General features: G+C 71.5%; 2 protein-coding genes across 4 annotated transcripts in view; one reads left to right on the top strand and one right to left on the bottom strand.

Annotated features, from left to right (window-relative positions):
• Window positions 1–5,236, top strand: part of RADIL (Rap associating with DIL domain) — a 37,692-nt gene extending 32,456 nt beyond the window's left edge. For both annotated transcript variants that reach the window (XM_084886145.1, XM_084886146.1), the window contains exons 10-15: window positions 2,507–2,657; window positions 3,516–3,685; window positions 3,826–4,138; window positions 4,299–4,438; window positions 4,643–4,782; window positions 5,021–5,236. In XM_084886145.1, coding sequence (XP_084742271.1) covers window positions 2,507–2,657; window positions 3,516–3,685; window positions 3,826–4,138; window positions 4,299–4,438; window positions 4,643–4,782; window positions 5,021–5,126 — 1,020 coding nt within the window. In that variant the 3' untranslated portion in view covers window positions 5,127–5,236. The remainder of the gene's footprint in view (window positions 1–2,506; window positions 2,658–3,515; window positions 3,686–3,825; window positions 4,139–4,298; window positions 4,439–4,642; window positions 4,783–5,020) is intronic.
• Window positions 5,237–6,329: 1,093 nt separating this feature from the next.
• AP5Z1 (adaptor related protein complex 5 subunit zeta 1) overlaps window positions 6,330–20,824 on the bottom strand; it is an 84,466-nt gene continuing 69,971 nt past the window's right edge. Inside the window, exons 2-18 of one of the 2 annotated variants that reach the window (XM_084886159.1) lie at window positions 14,683–14,739; window positions 13,115–13,252; window positions 12,748–12,934; window positions 12,263–12,404; window positions 11,947–12,053; window positions 11,512–11,680; window positions 11,274–11,411; window positions 10,962–10,999; window positions 10,681–10,843; window positions 9,828–10,006; window positions 9,284–9,426; window positions 8,859–8,999; window positions 8,011–8,122; window positions 7,729–7,826; window positions 7,304–7,436; window positions 7,017–7,231; window positions 6,330–6,844 (exon numbers count right to left, since the gene is read on the bottom strand). In XM_084886159.1, coding sequence (XP_084742285.1) covers window positions 6,559–6,844; window positions 7,017–7,231; window positions 7,304–7,436; window positions 7,729–7,826; window positions 8,011–8,122; window positions 8,859–8,999; window positions 9,284–9,426; window positions 9,828–10,006; window positions 10,681–10,843; window positions 10,962–10,999; window positions 11,274–11,411; window positions 11,512–11,680; window positions 11,947–12,053; window positions 12,263–12,404; window positions 12,748–12,934; window positions 13,115–13,252; window positions 14,683–14,729 — 2,436 coding nt within the window. In that variant the 5' untranslated portion in view covers window positions 14,730–14,739 and the 3' untranslated portion in view covers window positions 6,330–6,558. Of the gene's footprint in view, window positions 6,845–7,016; window positions 7,232–7,303; window positions 7,437–7,728; window positions 7,827–8,010; window positions 8,123–8,858; window positions 9,000–9,283; window positions 9,427–9,827; window positions 10,007–10,680; window positions 10,844–10,961; window positions 11,000–11,273; window positions 11,412–11,511; window positions 11,681–11,946; window positions 12,054–12,262; window positions 12,405–12,747; window positions 12,935–13,114; window positions 13,253–14,682; window positions 14,805–20,824 lie in introns of those variants that run through there. The other variant, XM_084886158.1, reaches the window with a different exon arrangement.

Genomic DNA, 20,824 nt, shown 5'->3' with positions numbered 1-20,824 from the left:
CCTCCTGCACCAGCTGCCGACACTAGTGTCACAGGTCACCACGAAGCCAGGCAGTGGTGCTCCCTGCCTGCCTGGCAGCACCCAGCGCGCCCGGAGTGACTGTGAGCTCGTGCACAGGGCCGCCTGGGGGAACGTGTAAGCCAAGGAGGTGATGGGCTACTTGCCATCTCCAGGCCGAGCCCTGAGCTGCGTCAGCACAGCCAGCACAGCACGATGTGCGTGCGGGGACAGCGGGGACTTCAGTTTGGTGTGAAAATGGAGCAATCCACTTCTTCCCAGAGATCCAGACCGAGAAGCCTCCAGAGGCACTGCCCCCGGCTGTGAGAGGGCACAGCTGCGCCTGCGGAGCGCGGCCGGCATGCCACACACAACCTCTGTTTAAAGGCCCAGGAAACCCGAGCCACCTGGACTGAGGAGTAGCATTTCCACAGGGAGAAGCACAAGCTGTTCTGCTGGTGCTTTCCAGGGCATTGGCCTCAGCAGGGATCAGGGTCTGTGTGAGATAAGAAATCTAGGCTTCATCCAGATGGGGCCAGAGCTGGGGAGAAGATCAGAGCAGCCTGGCCGTCTTACAGCCTGGGAGAAGAGCCTGAAAGGATCAGTGCTTTCCCCCCAGGACATCTGACGAAGTTGTGAAGCTCCAGGAGGTGAGTGGGAAGGGCTTTAAACAGCAGAAACTCTGAAAAGCCACGTGGATCTGGTGGTAGTTTGACCTCCACTGGGTCAGGTGATCAATGACAATGAAGATTCATATACCAAACTGGTGGGTGCAGTTAAAGCAGTGCCAACAGGCAAAACAATAGCCTTTAGGATCCATGTCAGAAAACAGGGAAGGCTGGGTGATAACCATGAAGCAAGAGAAGTCAAACGCAGAGCAAGTAGGGAATCACAGAGCGCTAAAATCAGTGAAACAGCAGCAAACCTGTAAGAGTAAAAAACCCATGCGCAGCGTGAGGGGGAGAGCGGTGTGCAGGCCACTGCCCCGAGCAGGGGCGTCACTGCAGACAGCCTGCCCACTGCAGGCCCACAAAGGAGGGAGAAGCAGAGCCCAGAGGCACATTCTGGTTCCCACGGTGCAGGGCGCAAGACCTTGGGACGGAGCCTGTCCTGGAGGCGGCGGACACCCGGCAGGCGCTGGGTGTGCAGTGTGCACAGTGCCCCTCCGGGCCTGGCCGCCCCCGTGCCCCTGGTGAGCAGCCGCTGAGCTGTGCGCGGCGCGGGCATCGTCCCAGGGCGTGCTGTCCTTCGGCACAGAGTGCACAGAGAGGCGGCAGGGGCGCCAGCTGTCCGCCCCCCTCGACCCCTTCCCACACCCGGTGCTGGCTCCCTCTGGCAGAGACTGTTCACCCGTGGGCCCTTTAAAACCAGGGGCCTCCTGCCCGGGACCAGGGTCTCTCCTGACAAGGCCTTCCTAGAGCGAGTGCCCATGAGTGCTGGGGCCTCACACGGGCCCCCATGGCTCAGCGTCCTCCGAGCATGGGGTGCCGGCTCTGCAGCAGAGGCTGCGGATATGGCTGATCCAAGTGGGCCTGGTGGCCAGGCCGGTGCTCCCCTGGCTGCAGGGCAGGTGCCAGCAGCCGCGCCACAGCAGGAGGGCGGAGGCATAGGTGGGCGTGAGGTCGGAGATGGGTCGGCTGGCAGGTGGCACAGGTCCAGGCTCTGCCGCCACAGACACTGAAGGCCCAGGTTATTATCTTTTAAGCCTTCAGAAGCGTGGGAACCACTCGCAGCCGTGGGCTGTGCACAGCAGCCTCGGGCCCCATTGGCCGGACTGTTCAGGGAGAAGAACATCTTCGAAAAGCCCTCGTCCTCACAAGGAGCGGGCAGCACAGCTAACGGACAGGGCTCTGAGAGAGAAGGAAGGATCCGTGGGGAGCGGAGTCTCTGCAGCAGAGCGGAAGAGGAAGTTGGGGAATCACCGGGAAGCAGAGTGGGGAGCTGGAAGCAGGGTGCTCGGGGCCGCAGCGGAGAAGCCCTCAGGGCGGCGGGGATCCAGGAACTGGGAAGCCAGCAAGAATCACCTCGGCCAACTGCTGCCGAGCTGGTGTGGCCCGGGTGTCGGCAGAGGACAGCGTGGACACTGCATGGCCACAGCCTGGGCCTCTTGATGTTGGCAGTAAAACCGAGCGAGAGAGCAAGCAAGGCAGGAAGGCAAAGGAAAGGCCCGACGTGCTCACAGCAGGAGCCCAGGCAGAGGGAGAACTGGCCCGGGAGCGAACAGGCGAGGCCGGCCCACCAGCCTCTCACCGGCCCCTGGGGTTCCCGCTGGTGGAGCCGGCACCGTGGACGGAACCCGCCAGCTCGGGGAGGAACGCAAGACACCCAGCGGCCCTGCCTGCGAGCGAGCCCGGGCGGACTGCCCGTGCACATGGCCCGGAGGCCTGCGTGCTGCTGGGGACGCCCTTCCCGGTGCTTCCGAGGATGCAGTCAGACGTCCCCGGGCGGGTCCTGCCGGTGCCGCTGCCATCGGGCCCTGACCTCCAGCACCTGCCTCCTTGTGCCTTAGATGAGCTGGGCAAGCCTGCAGGCCGCGTTCCCTGCCCTGAGCCCCGCGCAGCTGCACCGGCTCCTCACCCAGTACCAGCTGGCCTCCGCCACAGGCCCCATGAGCGTCTGGGAGCCGGGCGCCCAGGACCGCCCCGAGGCCTTCAACTCAGGTGAGCCCTGGACCGCTGGGGGCGGGGCCTCCCGGGCCTTCCCTGGGGGAGCCGCAGGGCACCTGGGCCTCCGCCCCCGCTGTCCCCACCTGGGGAACTCCACAGCTGGGGGTCAAGGAGCCCACAGCCCACGGCCCAGTTGTAAACTCCAAGCTCAGGCCAAGGTGCCCCCTGCCCTCACCCAGTGCCCGGCCCACCAGGAAGAGAGCACCCCATGCTGGGCACCGCCACACCACCGTGGAACGCTCCCGATCACGCGTGTTCACACAGCACACATACGGACGCACCTATGAGTGTTTTTATAGATTAGCCACTGTAGACAGACATGCACTCTCCATTAGCATCACCTGTGTCATAACAAGGACGGAAGGAAGGATGGTGAGGACACGACACAGTGGGGCACGCGCCCACTTCCCTCGGGCGGGCGTGGAGGCAGGGCCCCGGCTCCATGGGATGCGTGTCTCGTTTCTGGGTCATGACCGAGGCCCGTGTGGGAGCAGAGCCTTTCCTGCTGGAAAGGGCTCAGGTTCAAGTCCAGACCAACGAGCAATGGGGCCGTCTCGGTCCCGGTGCCGTGGGGGCTGTGGTCAGCGTGGGCCGGGAGCTGGGAGGAGCAGGTGTCAGCCAGGGCTGCAGACTTGTAGGCTGATGCTCAGCTCCCAGGGGGCTGGTGGGGTGCAGGCTGGGGGTGTGGCGAAAGCTCCAGGGGGCGGGGCCTTGTTCATCCTGGGTGGTCACTGGGATCCAGAAGGAACCAGAGGGCATTTTGGGCGGTCACCCTGCCCGGCGCCTGCCCCGCGGTCCCAGGCCCCTGTGGGGGGCGGCCGCGTGGCGCTGAGGCGGGTGCTCTCCCCGCAGAGGACGTGCTGGAGTCCTATGAGAACCCCCCGCCCATCGTCCTGCCCAGCGAGGGCTTCCAGGTGGACCTGGAGGCGGACTGCCCGGACGACAGCATCTACCAGCACCTTCTCCACGTGCGCCACTTCCTGTGGGGCCTGCGGAACAAGCCCCAGCCCCAGGGCCTCGAGGTACCACCAGCTGCCAGGCTGGGTCCGAGGCTCCGGCTTTGACAGTGGGGTGGACACGGGGCATGAAGTGGGAGGGAGAGCTGGTCCCTTGGTTTTCCCTCCAGACAGGAGCTGGTGCCTGAGCTGTCTTTCTCCTCCAGGGCCAGCACCCCCCCAGCCCTGAGGGGCACCCCGAGGGCCAGAGCTGCCCCGTGGCCGGCCCAGCGCACCCTCCTCCCTTGGCCGGGGCTCCGGGCACACCGGGTCCTCCAGGAAGGCCGCGGGGCCACAGGAACCACGGGGGCCCCCCGGCTGGGCCCCCGCACACAGACTCCTCCTGCCTGCTCACGCCGCCCGGCACCCCACTGGAGCCCCCTGGCCCTGAATGGCACCACCCCGGCGGCCCCCGGGGGAAGGCGCACTCAGAAGAGAGGAGGCCCGGACCGGGCGGCCCCCGGGGGGCGACGCCGGAAGGTGAGACGTGGCACCGGCTCTGCTGTGCCCACAGGGCTCTCAGTCACACACACACCCCGGTCCCCGTGATCAGCACGTCCTGGCTGTTCAGTTCCTGCCCACGCACTGCAGCCGGGGACTCAGCCCCGCAGGCCTCACCTGCCCCGTTCCTGTCCCGCAGGAGACGGCGTGGCCCCCGAGGATGAGCCCCCTCCGGCCCCCTCCAGCCGCAGCTCCAGCGCCGAGGACTTCTGCTCCGTCTTCCAGGTGGAGCTGGAGCGAGGCCCCTCGGGGCTGGGGATGGGCCTGATCGACGGGATGGTGAGTGACCCTGGGCTCTGCTGGGCCTGGCGGGCATCTCCGTGGAGCAGGGCAGGGCAGGGCCTGCGGTGGCCTGTCCTCCGGCCTGGCCTGGGCCCGAGGGCCGGGACGGGGCGTGCTGTCCGCAGACAGCCATGGCCTGGCCGGGCCTCCCGAGGGCGGGCTGGGTGCCTGTCCGCGGAGCTGAGGCCTCTGCTCCCGCAGCACACGCCCCTGGGCGCGCCCGGCCTCTACATCCAGACGCTGCTCCCGGGCAGCCCCGCGGCCGCGGACGGCCGGCTGTCGCTGGGGGACCGCATCCTGGAGGTGAACGGCAGCAGCCTGGCGGGCGTCGGCTACCTGAGGTACCCAGCGCACCCCGGGGGCGGGAGCCACGGTCAGGGCCTCAGCAGCAGGGTGTGCTCCCTGCGCCCGGGGGGGGGCGCTCTCACCCCACTTCAGGGACGGGACGTCCAGCCACAGGGGCCAGGGCCGCCCCCGGAGGGGTGGGCAGCACAGGCTGGGCCAGGCCCCGCACCCCGCGCCCCAGGAGGCTCGCGGGTCCCCCCCCCCCCCCCGACTCGCTGTCACCCTCCGCTTCAGGGCCGTGGACCTGATCCGCCACGGCGGGAAGAAGATGCGGTTCCTGGTGGCCAAGTGCGACGCGGACACGGCCCAGAAGATCCGCTTCCGCTCGCCCCCTCCCTAGGGCTGCGGGCTGAGCGCGTGTTTATATGGCGGCCCGCGGGCCACAGAGCTTTATGTTTGGAGACTTTATTGGAGACACAGATGCAATAAACTATCTTTCGTATTCTTGGAGAGCAGCGGTGCGTGGGGTCAGGGTCAGGGCGGTGTGTGTGTGTGTGGGGGGGGGTCGGTGTGGTGCGTGGGGTCAGCGTGGTGCGTGGGGTCAGCGTGGTGCGTAAGGTCAGGTTGGTGCGTGGGGTCAGCGCGGTGCGTGGGGTCAGGGGCTGCGGGGAGGCCCGCCTGCTCCGGAGACCCGGGGAGAGGGGCCGCGATGGCGGGTGGTCTTGCCCAGAACCGGGAGCCGCAGGGACACGCGGAAGCCGCTGGGAGGAGCTGCAGCCGTCCCGTGCTCGTGGCCCCTGGAGTCAGCCCCGCCGCCCCAGCGGGCCCGCCCTTCCTCTGGCGCGGGCGAGCCCCAGCCCTGCGCTCCACGCCGCCCCCTGGCGGGCACGGGAGGCTCGGGTCGTGTGAGCCCGGACCCCGCCTGAGGGCGGCCTCCGCCGTCGGCGCCGCCGGGTCCGTCATTAAGCCGTGTTAACGCGGAGCGAGCCGATGGGGATGCCCCGCGGAGCGCCCGGAGGCCGCCCGTCCTGGCGCGGCCCGTGTCCGGGGCGCACACCTGCGCCTCCCGAGGCCGGACGCCGGGAAGGCGGCCCGGCCCCCGCCCGGCCCGCGGCCCGCAGCCGCTTTGGGCGCCCGAGGCCACCGGCTCAGGCTCCGGGGCAGCAGCGCCACCTCGCGGCCTGAGAGCTGACCTACAAGCCGAGCCTCCGACCTGAATGGGTGTGTGTGTGTGTGTGTGTGTGTCTCTTGTCTCGCTGGGGCTGGGACGGTCCCCTGACCCGCCAGGCCCAGCTTGTCTCCTGGGGGCCCCGGGTTTGCGGAGCCCAGGTCCAGAGCAGGTGCCGGTCCCCGGGAGCCGGCATGGGCGCCCTGCCAGGTGGGCCATCCTCCCAGCGGCAGGTGCGCCCACCCCAGGCGCAGCCCACACCACAGCCAGCCCTGAAGACACGGGCTCCCGGCTGCGTGTCCATGAGCTTTACGCCTGGGCCGCCCGCCCCACGGCCACTGAGGCGAGTGCCAGGCCGCTCTGCACAGCGGCTGCGGAGGGGGTGCGTGCACCCGGCCCTCCCGGGGCAGGGGCGCGGAGGGAACAGCCTTTGGTCCAGTGACTTCCCAGCGGGTTTATTGGGGCTGAACGTCCCGCAGCTCCGGCCCGCCCCGGGCCTAGTGCCGTCAGCAGGTCCCGCGGGAGAGGTCGGACCGACACCGCAGGTGAGACCGGGCAGCCCGCCCCACCGCCGGCGGGCCCACGGCTTCCTCCCGGTTTCCTCCTGACCACGAGGGCCTGGCTGCCCGAGTCCCAGGCTCGTCCGAATCTGCGGCCGCTGGCGTCAGCCTGGTGGCCGGCCCTCGGCCGGCAGGAGGCCCGCCTCCCTCTCCACCAGCCGGCTGACGGCGCGCAGGGCCAGCGGCAGCGCCGTGTTGGTGTCCCGGTGGTAGCGGGGCGCGGCCACCTCCACGCCGGGCGTGAGCACGAACTGGGCCACGCTGGGCATCTTCAGCAGGTTCAGCAGCTCGGTGGCCCGCATGCCCGCGCCCTCGTCCTCCCGGCAGCACAGGGCGCCCGCGGCCGGGCTCTGGGCCGGGGTCCTCATCTTGGACAGGAACAGAGAGACCCTGGGGACGGGGGAGGGCCCGGTCAGCGGAGGCACCCGGGGGAGGGAGGTGGCCGTGCAGTCCACGCCGCCGGGACGCGGCCAGACCCCCAGGTCTGAGCTGTGCGGCCCCTGGCCTCCCCAGCCACCTTCCCTTCTCCCTCCCCTCCCCCCCTCCCTCCCCCTCCCCGTACCTGGGGATCAGGTCTTGGCTGCGGGAGGCCAGCTTGGTCAGCGTGGTCATCAGCGCCGTGACCAGCTGCGGGGGACACTGGGGGAGGGTGGCTGAGGGGCGGGACTGGGTGACCTCGAACAGCAGGGCCTCCAGGACCTCGAAGAACTTGTTGATCTGGTCCACGGTGCAGCGCCGGTCCCAGCTCACCGCCAGGTACTCGCCGACGGCCCACACCTGCGGGGAGAGCGCTCAGCCCCCGCCAGGCCCCTCGCTGGGGGGGGGGGGGGGGGATCGCTGGTGCCTTACCACGGAGGTGAGCACGCTCCCGCCGCTGCGCAGGCCGCCCCCGCTGCCCACCAACGCCAGCAGCTCCTTCGCCAGCTCCACCACCAGGCAGGGCCTCCGCTGGCACAGGCCCAGGAACTGGGCGCTCAGCACCCTGCAGGGCACAGGGCTCCGTGGCTCAGACGCCGCGCGCAGCCCAGCCGCAGCCCACCCAGGCGGCCGGAGGCGGCGGGACAGAGCAGCTCCAGCCCCTGAGGAACCCCTCGCCCGGGAGGAGCCGGACAGCTGTCCTTGGTGCTGAGCGCAGTGCAGGGTCAGGCCTCCGGCGAGGTGACAGACGTGTGGGAGGCGGGAGGCCGGAGGTCTGGGGGCAGGCCGGGGTGCTGCAGCAGCCGGGGGAGGGGACTGGGGGCCGGCGGGTGGGGCCCGGCTGCAGGAAGACTCACTGGTGCACGCGGGCCTCGTAGCCTGGCACCGGGTAAAGCGAGTCGCTTCTCTCCAGGAGCAGCCGTGCCAGCTGGTTGGTCAGGGCCCCGTCAGCAAACTGAGGTCGAGAGCGAGAGGCAGGCGGCTGTGTCCCCGGGTCCCAGCCCCATCCAGGAGGGGCCGGGCGAGGGACGGCTTGGGGGGCTGGCGGGGCCTCTGGCTGACCTCGGTCCCTGCTGCAGGGGGCTCTCTGCGGGGGACAGAAGCCGGGCAGGGGCAGGTAGGGCCGGGCAGGGGCTCACCTGGGTCACCGCCGAGAAGAAGGCCCGCAGCAGGGTGGGCACCGCCTCGGCACACTGCAGCACCCGGGCGCAGCCGGCCATGGGCTGCAGCAGCGGGTAGAGTGGCGCCAGCCTGGGGACGGGACAGCCGCTGGGTGCCCGCCCAGGCCCACCGCCTGGTGCCCAGGGACACGCTCTGAACACGGGAGCCATGTGACCCCCCCCCCAACCCGGCCGGTGCGGCTGGAAGGCAGGGGTCCGGGTGCGTGGACCGCGTCAGAAACCACTCCCCGGCTCACTGGGAGACCGCCCGTCGCCACGCTGCCTGTGCCCAGCTCCGCCTGGCACCTGCACTCGGGACGGCCCTGCCCCCGGACCCGGGAAGCTGGCGTCTGGGTAAGAGGCCCTGCACCGCTCTAGGGCTCCCCGCCTGGGCCCTAAGCCTCAGTTTCTCCATCTGTGTAATGGCGTCACCAGAGTGCCCACTGCGCGGGGTCGCAGAACTGGCAGGTGGTAACAGAGCCCAGCCCTGCCTCGTGGCTGCCGCCTGCTGGGAGGGCCACTCAGCGCTCTCCGGGCCAGCCCGGCGATCCCGGCCCGAGGACCCTACCTCTCGGGGCCCCGCTAGCCTGGCCCTACCTCCCGGGGCCCCCTGGCCCGGCCCTACCTCTTGGGGGCCCCCTGACCTGGCCCTACCTCCCGGGGCCCCCTGGCCTGGCCCTACCTCCCGGGGCCCCCTGGCCCGGCCCTACCTCTTGGGGGCCCCCTGGCCTGGCCCTACCTCCCGGGGCCCCGCTGGCCTCGGCCCTACCTCCCGGGGCCCCGCTGGCCTCGGCCCTACCTCTCGGGGCCCCCTGGCCCGGCCCTACCTCTCGGGGGCCCCGCTGGCCTCGGCGCGCAGCAGGTGCTGGAGGAGGCCCTGGAGCTGCGGGTCCTGGGAGGCGTCCGGGCAGCTGGCGGTCCGGAGGGAGGCGTCCCAGAGCGGCCTCTCGGACGCAGCAGGTGACAGCCTGAGGGACAGACGCCCGAGGCGGGATCGGGTGTGGCTCTGGGCTCACCCGCACGGGCACCCACTGGCCGGGGAGAGACCAGGCCGCTGTGACATCACAGCACCCGGCCCAGTGCGCAGCCTTGGGGTGACGAGAAAGGTCTGGGAGACCCAGCACGTGGGGGGGGGGGCCTGCAGGCAGGGCTGCCAGGAGCAGGAGGCACTGTGCGTGGGAGGGGCTCAGGGCAGGGCAGAGCAGCGGGCAGCGGAGGGGCCTGTGCGGGGGCGTGGGCGGGGCAGGCTCACCGGAGCTGCAGGTCCAGGGCCGCGGTCAGGCACGGCAGGTCCAGCAGCGTGTGCAGCAGCTCCACGGCCGTGCCGGCGTCCACCAGCGCGGGCAGGAGCGCCACGAACTCGGCCGTGAGGGGCGGGCTGTTCCAGGCCAGGAGCTGAGGGGGGCGGGCCGCTCAGCGGGCAGCGCCGTGCCCTCGTCACTGCGGCCATGGGCGCCGCGCAGGGCAGGGTGCACCCCCACCCCACCCTCGCTTCCCTGGGACCCGGCGTCGGGAATACTCCCGTGGTTTGTCTATTCCCTGCTTCCGCAGTCACTCTGCACCAGCGCCCACATTCCACGTGTCAACACCGACGCCAGCGGCCCCCCAGGGCCGGCCCCGGGCACGGCTGTGGATGCCGGGCTCCGGGCAGATTCCACGGGAGCTAAACCCGCCGGCCTCCCCTCCCGAGGGGCCCTGACACCCGGGCCCGCCCCCCCCCCTCCGCCCTGCATTCCAGCCTGGGACAGGCCTCCCTCGGCCCGCCGCCCCGCCCCGCCCTAGGGGCCCGCACGTGCCTGGAGGAGGCCGGGGAAGCTGCGGCGGAGGAGGCCGAGGTGGCGGCCGAGCAGGGGCAGGCTGTCCCTGCAGAACTGCGCCAACTCGAAGGCCAGCATCGGGCTGTGGAAGTGCTCGGCCGGGACCCTGCCGAACACGTGCCGGCACACGGCCTCGGCGTCCACAGCGGCCGCCTCCCCTGCGGGCACGGGGTCAGGGACGGACAGAGGCCGCCGCCCCTTCAGAGACGCCCCCGCCCCGAGGGCCGGCCGCTCTGAACCCCTACACGGGCCCTGACCCCGCCCCGCCCGTGGAGCTGGCCGGCCGCTCTGAACCCCTACACGGCCCCTGACCCCGCCCCAGCCCGAGGGCCGGCCGCTCTGAACCCCTACACGGCCCCTGACCCCGCCCCAGCCCGAGGGCCGGCCGCTCTGAACCCCTACACGGGCCCTGACCCCGCCCCCATGGGCCGGCCGCTCTGAACCCCTACACGGGCCCTGACCCCGCCCCGAGGGCCGGCCGCTCTGAACCCCTACACGGGCCCTGACCCCGCCCCGCCCGTGGAGCTGGCCGGCCGCCACTGCGGCGCTCCCACGGGCGGAGGGGAACCACCACCCCTTCCTCCTTCTAAATCCTCAGCCCAGGACGTTTCCCGTTGGTTTTTAGGGAGCAGGGGGGGGAGAGGGACAGAGAGAAACATCGATGGGCGGCCTCCTGCAGGAGCCCTGACCAGGGAGGAGCCCACAGCCGAGGTACGTGCCCTTGACTGGAATCGAACCCGAGACCCTTCGGTCCACAGGCCGACGCTCTATCCACTGAGCACTCCGGCCCTTCCTCCTGGGAGCCGGCAGCCTTGCGTGCAACCCCGCTCACCGTGGCTGAGGAAGAACTGGGCGAGGGGCAGCAGCACCCGCACGCAGGCCGGGTCCCCGCTCAGCCGCGCCTGCAGCGCCTTCAGGCAGGACAGCGTGCGGTACAGGAAGGAGGGGTCCTGCCTGCAGAGCACGTCCAGCACCAGCACGGCCTCCACCAGGCACTGCGGGCCGGGCCGCCGTCAGGGGGGGGAGGGGGGAGGGGGGAGGGGGGAGGGGGGAGGGGGAGGGGGAGGGGGAGGGAGGGGAACCCCCCCCCGCCCTCCCGCCGCGGGCACTCACTGCTTTCTGCAGGTCCGCGTCCCCCCTCCGCAGGGCTCCTGGGGGGAGAAAGGCACTTGCCTCTGCACCAGCATCGGGCGCCCAACAGGAGGCGCACGTGTCCCGGAAGCTCAGGACCCCCTGGGAGTGCGGGGCAGGCGGAGCTCGGCAGAGAGCCACCCAGGGGAGGTGTGATGGGTGCTGGGGACGCAGCCCGAGAGCCGGGGCCGGGTCTGCGCGGGCTCAGCCCGGGTTCGTGCCCTGCGGACACGGCGGCTGGGCCGGCCGCCTGTGAGCCACGGAGGGCCCGGCGGGGGCCGCTCCCCAACTCACGCCGGGTGCTCTGCTCGACGAGGCGCTGGCAGTACTGGAAGGCCTTCTCCCGCAGGCGCTCGGGCGGCGGCAGGCGGCCGGTGGAGGCGGCGGCCGACAGCACGGACAGGGAGGAGCCCTCCTGCTCTGACCGGTCATCTGGAGGGGACGAGGCGCTCAGGGGCGAGGCCCAGAGGGCACCGGGCTCCAGCGCCCGGGTCAGCGGCCGCCCACGAGGCTCGGCCGTGGCCAGGCCCACCTGTGTCCGGGGCGCCCGGGCCTCCGGGGCCGCCGAGCTGCAGCCAGGCCCGCAGCATGGAGAAGGCCTGCACGTTCAGCCACTGGTCCTCCGTGGGGCGCTGGGCCGTGGACAGCACCGTGAAGAAGTCTGTGGCCACCGCCCCGTCGACTTCGGTGACAGGACCCGGCTGCGGGTGCGAGGGGGGGCGCTGAGGCCAAGGTCCGGCCCACACACCCGCATCTCCGGGCCCCCGGCGCACCTGCCCTGCCGGGGCACCCGCCGGCTTGGAGCCAGGGCCACGGCCTCCATCAGGCACGTGACCCTCGCCATGACCCCGCTCTCCCCACCCCCACCCCCCCACGTGGAGCCGGGGCAGTGGAGGGTGGGAAGATGGGACCCTGCGGGCGAGGCTGGCGAGGTGGCCGGGGACAGGGGCTCAGAGCCCGCACTCACCTGCCGGGCCCGGGGCGTGAAGAAGCCCCCGGAGGGGGCGGGGCCCTGCGGGACGCTGGCGTAGCGCAGCCAGTCCGCCAGCCTCTTGCTGAGCAGGTTGGCCTGGTCTGCGGGGCGGGGACAGGCGAGGGGAGCAGGTGAACCCCACTCAGGCCCAGGGCGCTGCTGGTCTTGCTGGAAGGCAAGCAGCCCTGACAGCCGCTCAGACACAGCCCACCCCCTCCCACCCCGCCTGGGCTCATCCCTGTCTCTCTGCTCTGGGCCTGGAGGGCAGAGGGGGCTGGGGGGGCAGAAGGTGCTTGTCCAGGAAGGCTACCTTCATGGAAGCTGCCCGGGGCCAGGCTGGCGACCTTGGACACGACTGGGAGGAGGGGCCTCACACTCGGCCCCTCGGGCTGCCGGCTCTCGAGGACTTGGAAGACACGCTGGCCCACGCTTCTGACCTGCTTCCTGTCGCCCTGCCGAGCAGACCAGGTGGGCATGACCGTCCACTCCGCAGCGGCCACTCGGGCAGCGTCGCGCTGGGAGGCCGCCCGTTAGGGACTCTTCGTCCCCATGGCAGCCCTGGCCCGAGTCAGCCTCCACCACGGCCGGCCACGCCCCGTCCAGGAACCGGGAGAGGGACACGGGGACGGGGAGCTGGGGAGGCAGGGCAGGCGGTCTGCCGGCCGAGCATCCATGTGCCCCCCCTCCCTGCCCGGAGGCCCCGGAAGGACCGGTGAACAGGGGGGCCCAGCCGAGCCCACCAGCACGGGGCCCAGGGCACCGAGGGCGGCGGCCAGCCCGCGGGAGCCGCGCTACCTGGGCCAGGAGCACCGAGGCCGCCAGGCTCAGCTGCCGCGGGCTCTGGACGCGGGCGCAGGACAGGCTGAGGCCCGGGCGGGGCGCGGTCTCCCGCAGGATGGCGGCGCAGAGCAGCTGCAGCGGCTCCGGGCGCGGGGGCGGGCACAGGGCGGTCTGCAGCAGGTCCACGCACTCGTCCTCCAGCCTGCGGGGGGGGGGTCACACCACGGGCAGCGGGTCACACCGGCAGAGCACGGCTCTGGGGGTCCCCCGCCAAGGGGCCGGGGCAGGGAGAGGCCCTTACACGGGAGGCCCCGGAGCGGGTGTAAGCGGACAGACTCAAGAGGCCAAGGTGGCCCCCCGCCCCCGCCCCCCGGGCACTCACTTCCTGCCGTACTTGGTGGCCGCCACGATGAGGAAGAGCCTGCGCAGGGCGTCCACGGCCTCGGGCCCCGGCTCCTCCGTACGCAGCAGCGCGCTGGCCCGGGCGCAGAACTGCCCCAGCTCCTCGTCCCGCACCTCCCTGCGGAGCGGCGGCAGCACTGCCGAGCCGGGCCGGGCCGGGCGCTGCCCGGGGGGGGACACACCGGCTGGCCCGGGGGACACGCCGGCCGGGCCGGGCGCTGCCCGGGGGACACGCCGGCCGGGACGCAGGGCGGGTCGCGGCAGAGGGCCTCCCCATCCATACCCGCTCCTGACACCGCCCCGTTCCTCTTCCCGGACCCAGCCGTCCAAGGGCCACTCCCGCCCACCCCGCTGGACAGGGCTGCAAGGGGCCCCTGCACCCCGGTTTCCATGACAACCCCCCTCATTGGCTGTCCTCCCTCCCCTGCTGTCCTCCTAGGAGCAGAACAAGGACTGGCTGAGCTCAGGAGTCAAACGTAAGAGATTTAGTCTGAAACAAGATGCTTTCCTTCATTGAGACCTGAGCTGCGGGGCCAGGGGTGAAGGGCCACACAGGGAAGGGCAGCACTGGCTAGCTGTAAGGTGAGCCTGTTATTGCTCCCGGCCCCAATACTTAACTTGCTCATTAACTAAAAAGTAAATGCGTATTGAGCACTCCAACAGGCAAGCCAATTGGGAGTTCCCACTCCGGCCCCCAGAGCCGGAGGCCGCAGCCGCCCCCCTCCGGGCACTGGGACAACCAGGTTTGAGCCCAGGAACCCTGAGCAGAGACCGGGCGTCCCGCGAGGCTGACAGGTCTGGTGAGTGTCCGGTCCTACCTGGCGGTGCAGACCGACCCCGGCTCCCTCCCCTCGGCTCCCTCCCCGGGCAGGTCCGGGAGCTTCTAGGCAAGGAGCCGGGAAGTGCCTGGCTGGTGGCCACGGTGACGGGAGTCCCAGAAGGGCGGTGCGTCTGGTCCCACACCATCCCTCCCCGGGCTCCGGTCACAGGACCTTCCCGGCCAGGCTGCCCAAGCCTCCCAGGCCCCTCCGCTTCGGCCCAACTCCAGGCGCCCCGACTCCCCCAGGGGCAGCGCCGTCCTCGTGCTCCGGGCCCTCCGCGCGGCCTCACCCACATCCCGCTGACCGGCTGCCCGGGCCCCTCCCTCCCACCGGCTCCGCCTCTCCTCCAGCTTCGTGTTTCTGCTTTCCACCTCTGGAAACTCACTCCGCAGCCCAACTCCCAGCCTTAGCGGCATAAAGTGCTTCCAAGGCCCACAGGGGCGCCCTGTCGGTGTGGCTCAGTGGACAGAGCCTCGGCCTGGGGTCTGAGGGTCCCGGTTCCACTCCGGACCAGGGCGCCCAGGGCCCCCCAGGCCTCGGACGGGGCCGGGCTCCGGGCTGCGCTTTGGACCCCGGAGCAGCGGGGACCCCGCGGCAGCTCCGGCCGCCGCGCCTCTGCCGGCCCCTCCGGTCCCTCCGCCGAGCAGCGTCCCCGTCGCGGCCCGCCCCGCCCCGCCCCGCCCTCGCCGCCGGCCCGGCCCGGCCCCCGCCCCGAGGGAGGCGGCACCTGGCCTGGCGGAGCAGGCGCTCCGTCCCCGTCCCCGCCGCCGCCATCCCGCCGCCGGCGCCGCCGCTCGCCCTCCGCCGGTCCCAGCCCCGCCGGCTTCCGGGTGGCGGCACGTGCTACGTCACGTGACGAGGTAGACAGGCCGCTGGCCAATGGGCTTTGGCTGAGCTTCGCGGGGCGGGGCCTGTGCGCTGGCCGCGGAGCCTGGTTGGTTCGTGGGCGCCTTTGATTCGAGTCCGGGCACCTCAGCTCCCGGCACCGGACACCCGGACACCCGGACACCCGGACACCCCGGCACCCCGGCACCCGGACACCCCGGCACCCGGCACCCGGACACCCCGGCACCCGGACACCCCGACACCCGGACACCCGGACACCCCGGCACCCGGACACCCCGACACCCGGACACCCGGACACCCCGGCACCCGGACACCCCGACACCCGGACACCCGGACACCCGGACACCCGGACACCCCGGCACCCCGACACCCGGACACCCCGACACCCGGACGCCCCGGACACCCCGACACCCGGACACCCGGACACCCCGGCACCCGGACACCCCGGCACCCCGGCACCCGGACACCCGGACACCCGGACACCCCGACACCCCGACACCCCGGCACCCCGACACCCGGACACCCCGGCACCCCGACGCCCCGGACACCCCGACACCCGGACACCCGGACACCCGGACACCCCGGCACCCGGACACCCCGGCACCCGGACACCCCGGCACCCGGACACCCCGGACACCCCGGCACCCGGACACCCCGGCACCCGGAAACCCCGGCACCCGGACGCCCCGGCACCCGGACGCCCCGACACCCGGACACCCCGACACCCTGACGCCCCGACACCCGGACACCCCGACACCCGGACACCCGGACACCCCGGCACCCGGACACCCGGACGCCCCGGCACCCGGACGCCCCGACACCCGGACGCCCCGGCACCCGGACGCCCCGACACCCGGACGCCCCGGCACCCGGACACCCCGGCACCCGGACGCCCCGGCACCCGGACACCCCGGACACCCCGGCACCCGGACACCCCGGCACCCGGAAACCCCGGCACCCGGACGCCCCGGCACCCGGACGCCCCGGCACCCGGACGCCCCGACACCCGGACGCCCCGACACCCTGACGCCCCGACACCCGGACACCCCGACACCCGGACACCCGGACACCCCGGCACCCGGACACCCGGACGCCCCGGCACCCGGACGCCCCGACACCCGGACGCCCCGGCACCCGGACGCCCCGACACCCGGACACCCCGACACCCTGACGCCCCAGATACCCAAACACCCCGGACACCCGGACACCCCGACACCCGGACACCCGGACACTCCGGCACCCGGACACCCCGGCACCCGGACACCCCGGAGCCCCCGGCACCCCGCGCCCCGCACTGCCGGCTCCCGGTGGACCCGGCCCGATGCGGGGTTCGGAGGACGCGGTGCCGTGGCGGGCGCGGCGGGCCGGGTGCCCAGCGGCCCGGAAGCACCGCACAAGCCCCGCGGCGCGGGAGGAGCGGGAGGCGCGGCGGGCGGAGCGGGCTGCCCGGTTCCCGGACGCCGCCTCCAGCGCCGCCGGCAGGCGAGCCCGCTCCGTCCTCCCACGGGCCGCCCGGCGACAGCTGGGACAATCCGGTGACAGTCCCCCCGGCCGGCGGGGAGGCGCTGGGGACCGGGCGGCGGCAGGACCGGGTGGAGGGCTCACCCAGCAGGCAGACACCCCAGGATTTGGAGGATGGACTGCGGGGCGCCAAGGCCGGGGGCGCGGTGACGCTGTGGTGGAGGGGGCTGTCCGAGCCCGGAGTGTCTGTGACTCACTCCCGGGGGCCCAGGCGGCCTGCAGGGGCCCCTCCCCACGGTGAGGTGCTCCCTGAGGCCGGGTGCCCGCCTGCAGCTCCGGGCCCGCCGGGCGGTCTGACCGCAGAGCCTGCGCCCCGCTCAGCCCCGATGACAACAGGCAGAGGGGCGGGCGCGGACCCAGGGGGCCGCTGTGGGCACTGTGGGCTGCGAGTGGGGCGGCTCCCGCTCATCCTCGTCCCTGAAGCTGCAGAGACAGCCCCTCTGGGACTCCCCGGGCCTGGGCACCTCCCAGACCGAGGCCTTCCCAGTGTGCTCCTCCCGGAGCAGCGTGAGGGCAGAGGCAGCAGGTCTGGGGGGCCCTCGGTCGGGAGCCCAGCCGCCTGCCCCCCATGTCCCTCAGGCCACTCACGGACCACGCCGGGGCCAGGGCCGCTTCTTTAATATATAACTTTATTTCTGGTTATAGAAACAAAGGCTAAGAGGAGAAACAGGACTTCCCCGTCCACATACAATTTAATAGATAAAAGAACAGTTACAATAAATGAAAAACGAAATGTAGAAATTTTAAACTTTGTTATAGCTTTAAAACATTAATGTCTGATACAATTAGAAATCACATTCATTTCTCAAACTTTAAAAAAAAAAAAAGTATGGCTCCTTTTTAAAAAAGTACTGTATCCCATTAGAAATGGAGGCAGGCTGGCCGCGGCGCAGGGTCCCTCCCAGGCCTGGCGGGCTCCCCAGGCCAGACTTCCCCGCAGGCGGGGGCACCGCCACATGACCTCCGCCTCACCCAGGCTTAGGCCTTAATTTCCACCTTGTAGGAAACCACTGCTTTTAAAGCACTGATTGTTAAACATGTTGTAAAAATACTTTAGACAGCCACCGTAGAAACACGCTCACACACACACACCCAGCCCTAACAGCGCCTGCCCCGCCCCGCCCCGCCCCACATTACCGTTACAGAACCATCCGTCAGATTAAAACACCTCAGTATAGGTTCAACGCTCCCTCCCGTGCCCAGCTGCGGGGTCAGCACTCGCGGACCTGAGCGAGACTCGGGACCCTGTCCCCATCGCCGCCCCCCACCCCACCGTCCTGTTAGAACGTGAGCCCAGTAACTGGGAGAAGGGAGAGCCAAGCTGAACTTGTCTGATTTAAAACTATTTTACCGGTTAAAAAAGACCCGGGCCAGGTGACCCGGCCTCAGAGGCGGGGCTTACGAGGCGCGGGCTGTCTCACAGCCTTTAGGCCGAGGGAGAATCCGTTTGCCGCGGACCGCTCCAGCGGCACGGCCAGGCACGCTCCTGGGGACCCAGCTCAGCCAGAAGGTTCAGGTTACCGCGTGGACCACGGCTCCCGGCGCCGCCAGTGAGCGTCTGGATGGATCGAACCAGTGAGCTGCAGAGGCCGAGCACCCTCCTCTCTGCGGCCGGCCGGTGACCGGCTTCCCGCTGCCCTGCAGGCGCTGGCGCGGGGCCGAGCGGCCGGGGCTGTGCCGGCATCGCCCGCGAACCTGGTGAAGAACCGAGCTTGCAGCTCCCCTTCTCCGCTGCCACAGGGTGCAGAGGCGCAGGGAGCGGGTCCTGGGAGGGGTGCCCCGGGGAGCGAGGTGCCTGGCACAGAGCAGGGCCCCTCACCCTCTTCTGAAACGAGCAGCCAAAGCAGCCACTGGGTGCCCCGTCCGCATGGAGTGCAGACCTGCAGGCCTGGCGTGAGCCGGGCCTCCATGCGTCCACTCAGCTCCGGGCAGGCCCTGCGGGCAGAGGTGGGCACCCCCGGCCAGGCTAGCTCCCCACAGCTGCCGCGGCCTTACAGGGAGGCATCCCCCAGAGCGCTGGGCCTGCTGGCCTCTCCCGCTGATAACCTCCAACCCCAGGACCCCCTCACTGCCCGGGAACCACCCCAGGGCCCCCTCACTGCCCCGGGAACCACCCCAGCACCTCCTCACTGCCCGGGGCCCGCTCAGCTGGCTGACGTGGCCTTGGGCTGTGGGTGGCGGCCCCCAGCAGCGCTGAGCTGCGTGTGGCCCCGCGGGGGGAGGGGCCGGGCCAGGCCGGAAAGGACGACCCTCACGGATGCCGACAGGCCGGAAGCCCGCGGTGAGCAGCTCAGCAGGCGGCCTTTCTCCTTTTCACTTAGAGTCAGACGGGGCTGTTTCTCACTTCAGTCCCGAGGAAGCGCTCGGGGTGACCCCATGTTCTCTGAAGCAGCTAACGAGGGGGTGACGGGCCAGAGGGAGCAGCGGGTGGAGGGACGGTGGTGCCGGCTCACGCCCGCGCCTGCGCCCGCACAGCCGGCGGCCTGGGCCAGGGTCGAGGGGACCGCCGCCCGCAGGGCCGCCCAGACCTCCCTGGGCCCGGGTAGCAGCTTTGGTGCGAGGAGAGGCGGGCGGCGGAGGCTCCCACACCCGGGCTGAGCAGGGCCGGCTGAGGCCGAGGCCCTGACGTGGGAGCCAGGCCTGGAGGACGACACCGTCACGACGGGAATTTGGAAAACACAGGAACCGGGAGAGGCGGCAGAGGCCGCGAGGGCCGTGGCTGCGTCCCCCCGCCCGCCCAGCAGCACGTGTGCGGGACTGTCCTCGGGGGGTGCACCCCGGGCAGAGGTAGCGCGTGGGCCGTGAGGACACGCGTGGCCCTGGCGGAGCCACGGAGGGTCAGGTGTGTCCGGTCCACAGGGCCGGGCTGCGGCGCCCCGGCTCTCCGGCAGAGCCTCGGTCGTTTGGTGACTTATTGAGAACGAGTAGTGTGCTGTCCAGCGTGGGGACAGGGGCAGCATGGGGACAGGGCAGCGTGCGCCGCGCCCCGAAGCCCGCCTGGGGGGGCTGTGCTCTGGGCCTATGAGGGTGTGAGCCCCGAGACGGTGACGGCCTCAAGGGCAGAGCAGACTGAGGCTGCCTGCACGGCGGCTCCGGGGCCCCTCCTCCGCCCACGCCCTCCCACCGAGCGCTGGTCCTGCGAGGCTGCGCTCCGTCTGTCACATGCGAGCCCCTGGGCCCAGAGCCAGGGCCTTCCCCCTGGGCCTGAGGGACGGCGAGGGCAGCGCGCCCCCTGGAGGTGGAGACCTGCACAGAGGAAGCAGCAGCGTGGCTGGGCGACACCAGGGCCTCACACCCTCTGGGGCTGGGGTCGGGGACACAGAAGGACCAGCAGACCCTCCTCTAGCGTCTCAGGAACCCACTTTCCCCGGGCTTGGCTCTGAAACAGGAAAAGGAAACACCCAGAGCCAGCCACCCGCAAGTGTGAGCCGAGCAGCCCGGCAGGGACACTGCTTGCATGGGCCGTGAGGCTGCGCCTGCAGTCGGAGGGGGTGAGGGGGCCTTGCCGACTGCCCTCACGCAGCGTCCCGGGAGAGCTCCGTGGGGACACGGTCACTCCCCACTCCTCGCTTTCCGCCTCAGGGACGCGCCCCTCGGCCTGGCTGCTCCCGTGACCCCTCCCCGCGCGGGGCTCTCAGCAGCAGCAGCAGCAGCAGCAGCAGGGGCCTGAGTGCCCGAAGCCGGTGCCCTGGCCCCTGTGACCACAGTGAAGGGTCTCCGTCCCGAGGCTGCAGGGGCACGGCGATCGGCCAGCAGACTTCTCGCTTTCCCAACCTGGGCTGGCGCCGGCCCACCTGCACGGACACAGGCCACAGGCCACCGACTGGGCGCACTCGGCCAGCTCTGAGGGCACCGGGCAGCCATGCCCGGGCCCCTGGCTGACGGGCCTCGGACACCTGCCGCCCGAGCCAGGCACTCTCTGTGGTCAGGCCGGACGCAGGTCCGTGCCCGAGGGGCAGCCCCTCCAGCCTCGGCCTCCGCTCCCCGCGCTGCGCTGGCCGCACGGTCCTTCCTCGGCCCTCACGGGGCACAGGTCACCGGCGGACCTTGTCCCCCCCGCCCCCCACCGTCTCCTCCCTCCACCCCTCCTCCACCTCTGGCTGCCGAGCAGGATCCTCACTGGAAATGGACGGGAAAACCAGACATCTCAAAAGCCATGAGAGAGGGTCGGAGCAGACCCGTCAGGCGAAGGCCGGCCGTGCCTGTGGCTGCGGCTGCACTGCGGCGCCGTGCCCAGAGGCACGCCCGTGGGTCCTGGCACGCACGTGCCGGGTGACACGTCCCGAAGGAGGGAAGTAGCCGTGGTCTGACCCGCCCAGCCCCGCAGCCAGGCCTCCGCCAGCCACCCAGCCGCCTGCTCCGGCAGATCGGCAGGAGGGCGCGGCCGGCGGAGCGGCGCTGTGGGCGGAGGGGTTCGGGGGGCGCGGGGGAAGCCGGGGCGGCGCCAGCTCTCATCGCCGGCGTCTCTGGCGTCCCCGCCCAGGAGCGTTTCCCACGCCAGG

This window comes from Pipistrellus hanaki (assembly GCF_964339955.1).
Source record: "Pipistrellus hanaki genome assembly, chromosome: 5".
NCBI lineage: Eukaryota > Metazoa > Chordata > Mammalia > Chiroptera > Vespertilionidae > Pipistrellus > Pipistrellus hanaki.
The sequence above is the reverse complement of the archived record's forward strand: the minus strand, read 5'-3'. Positions and strand labels throughout refer to the sequence as shown.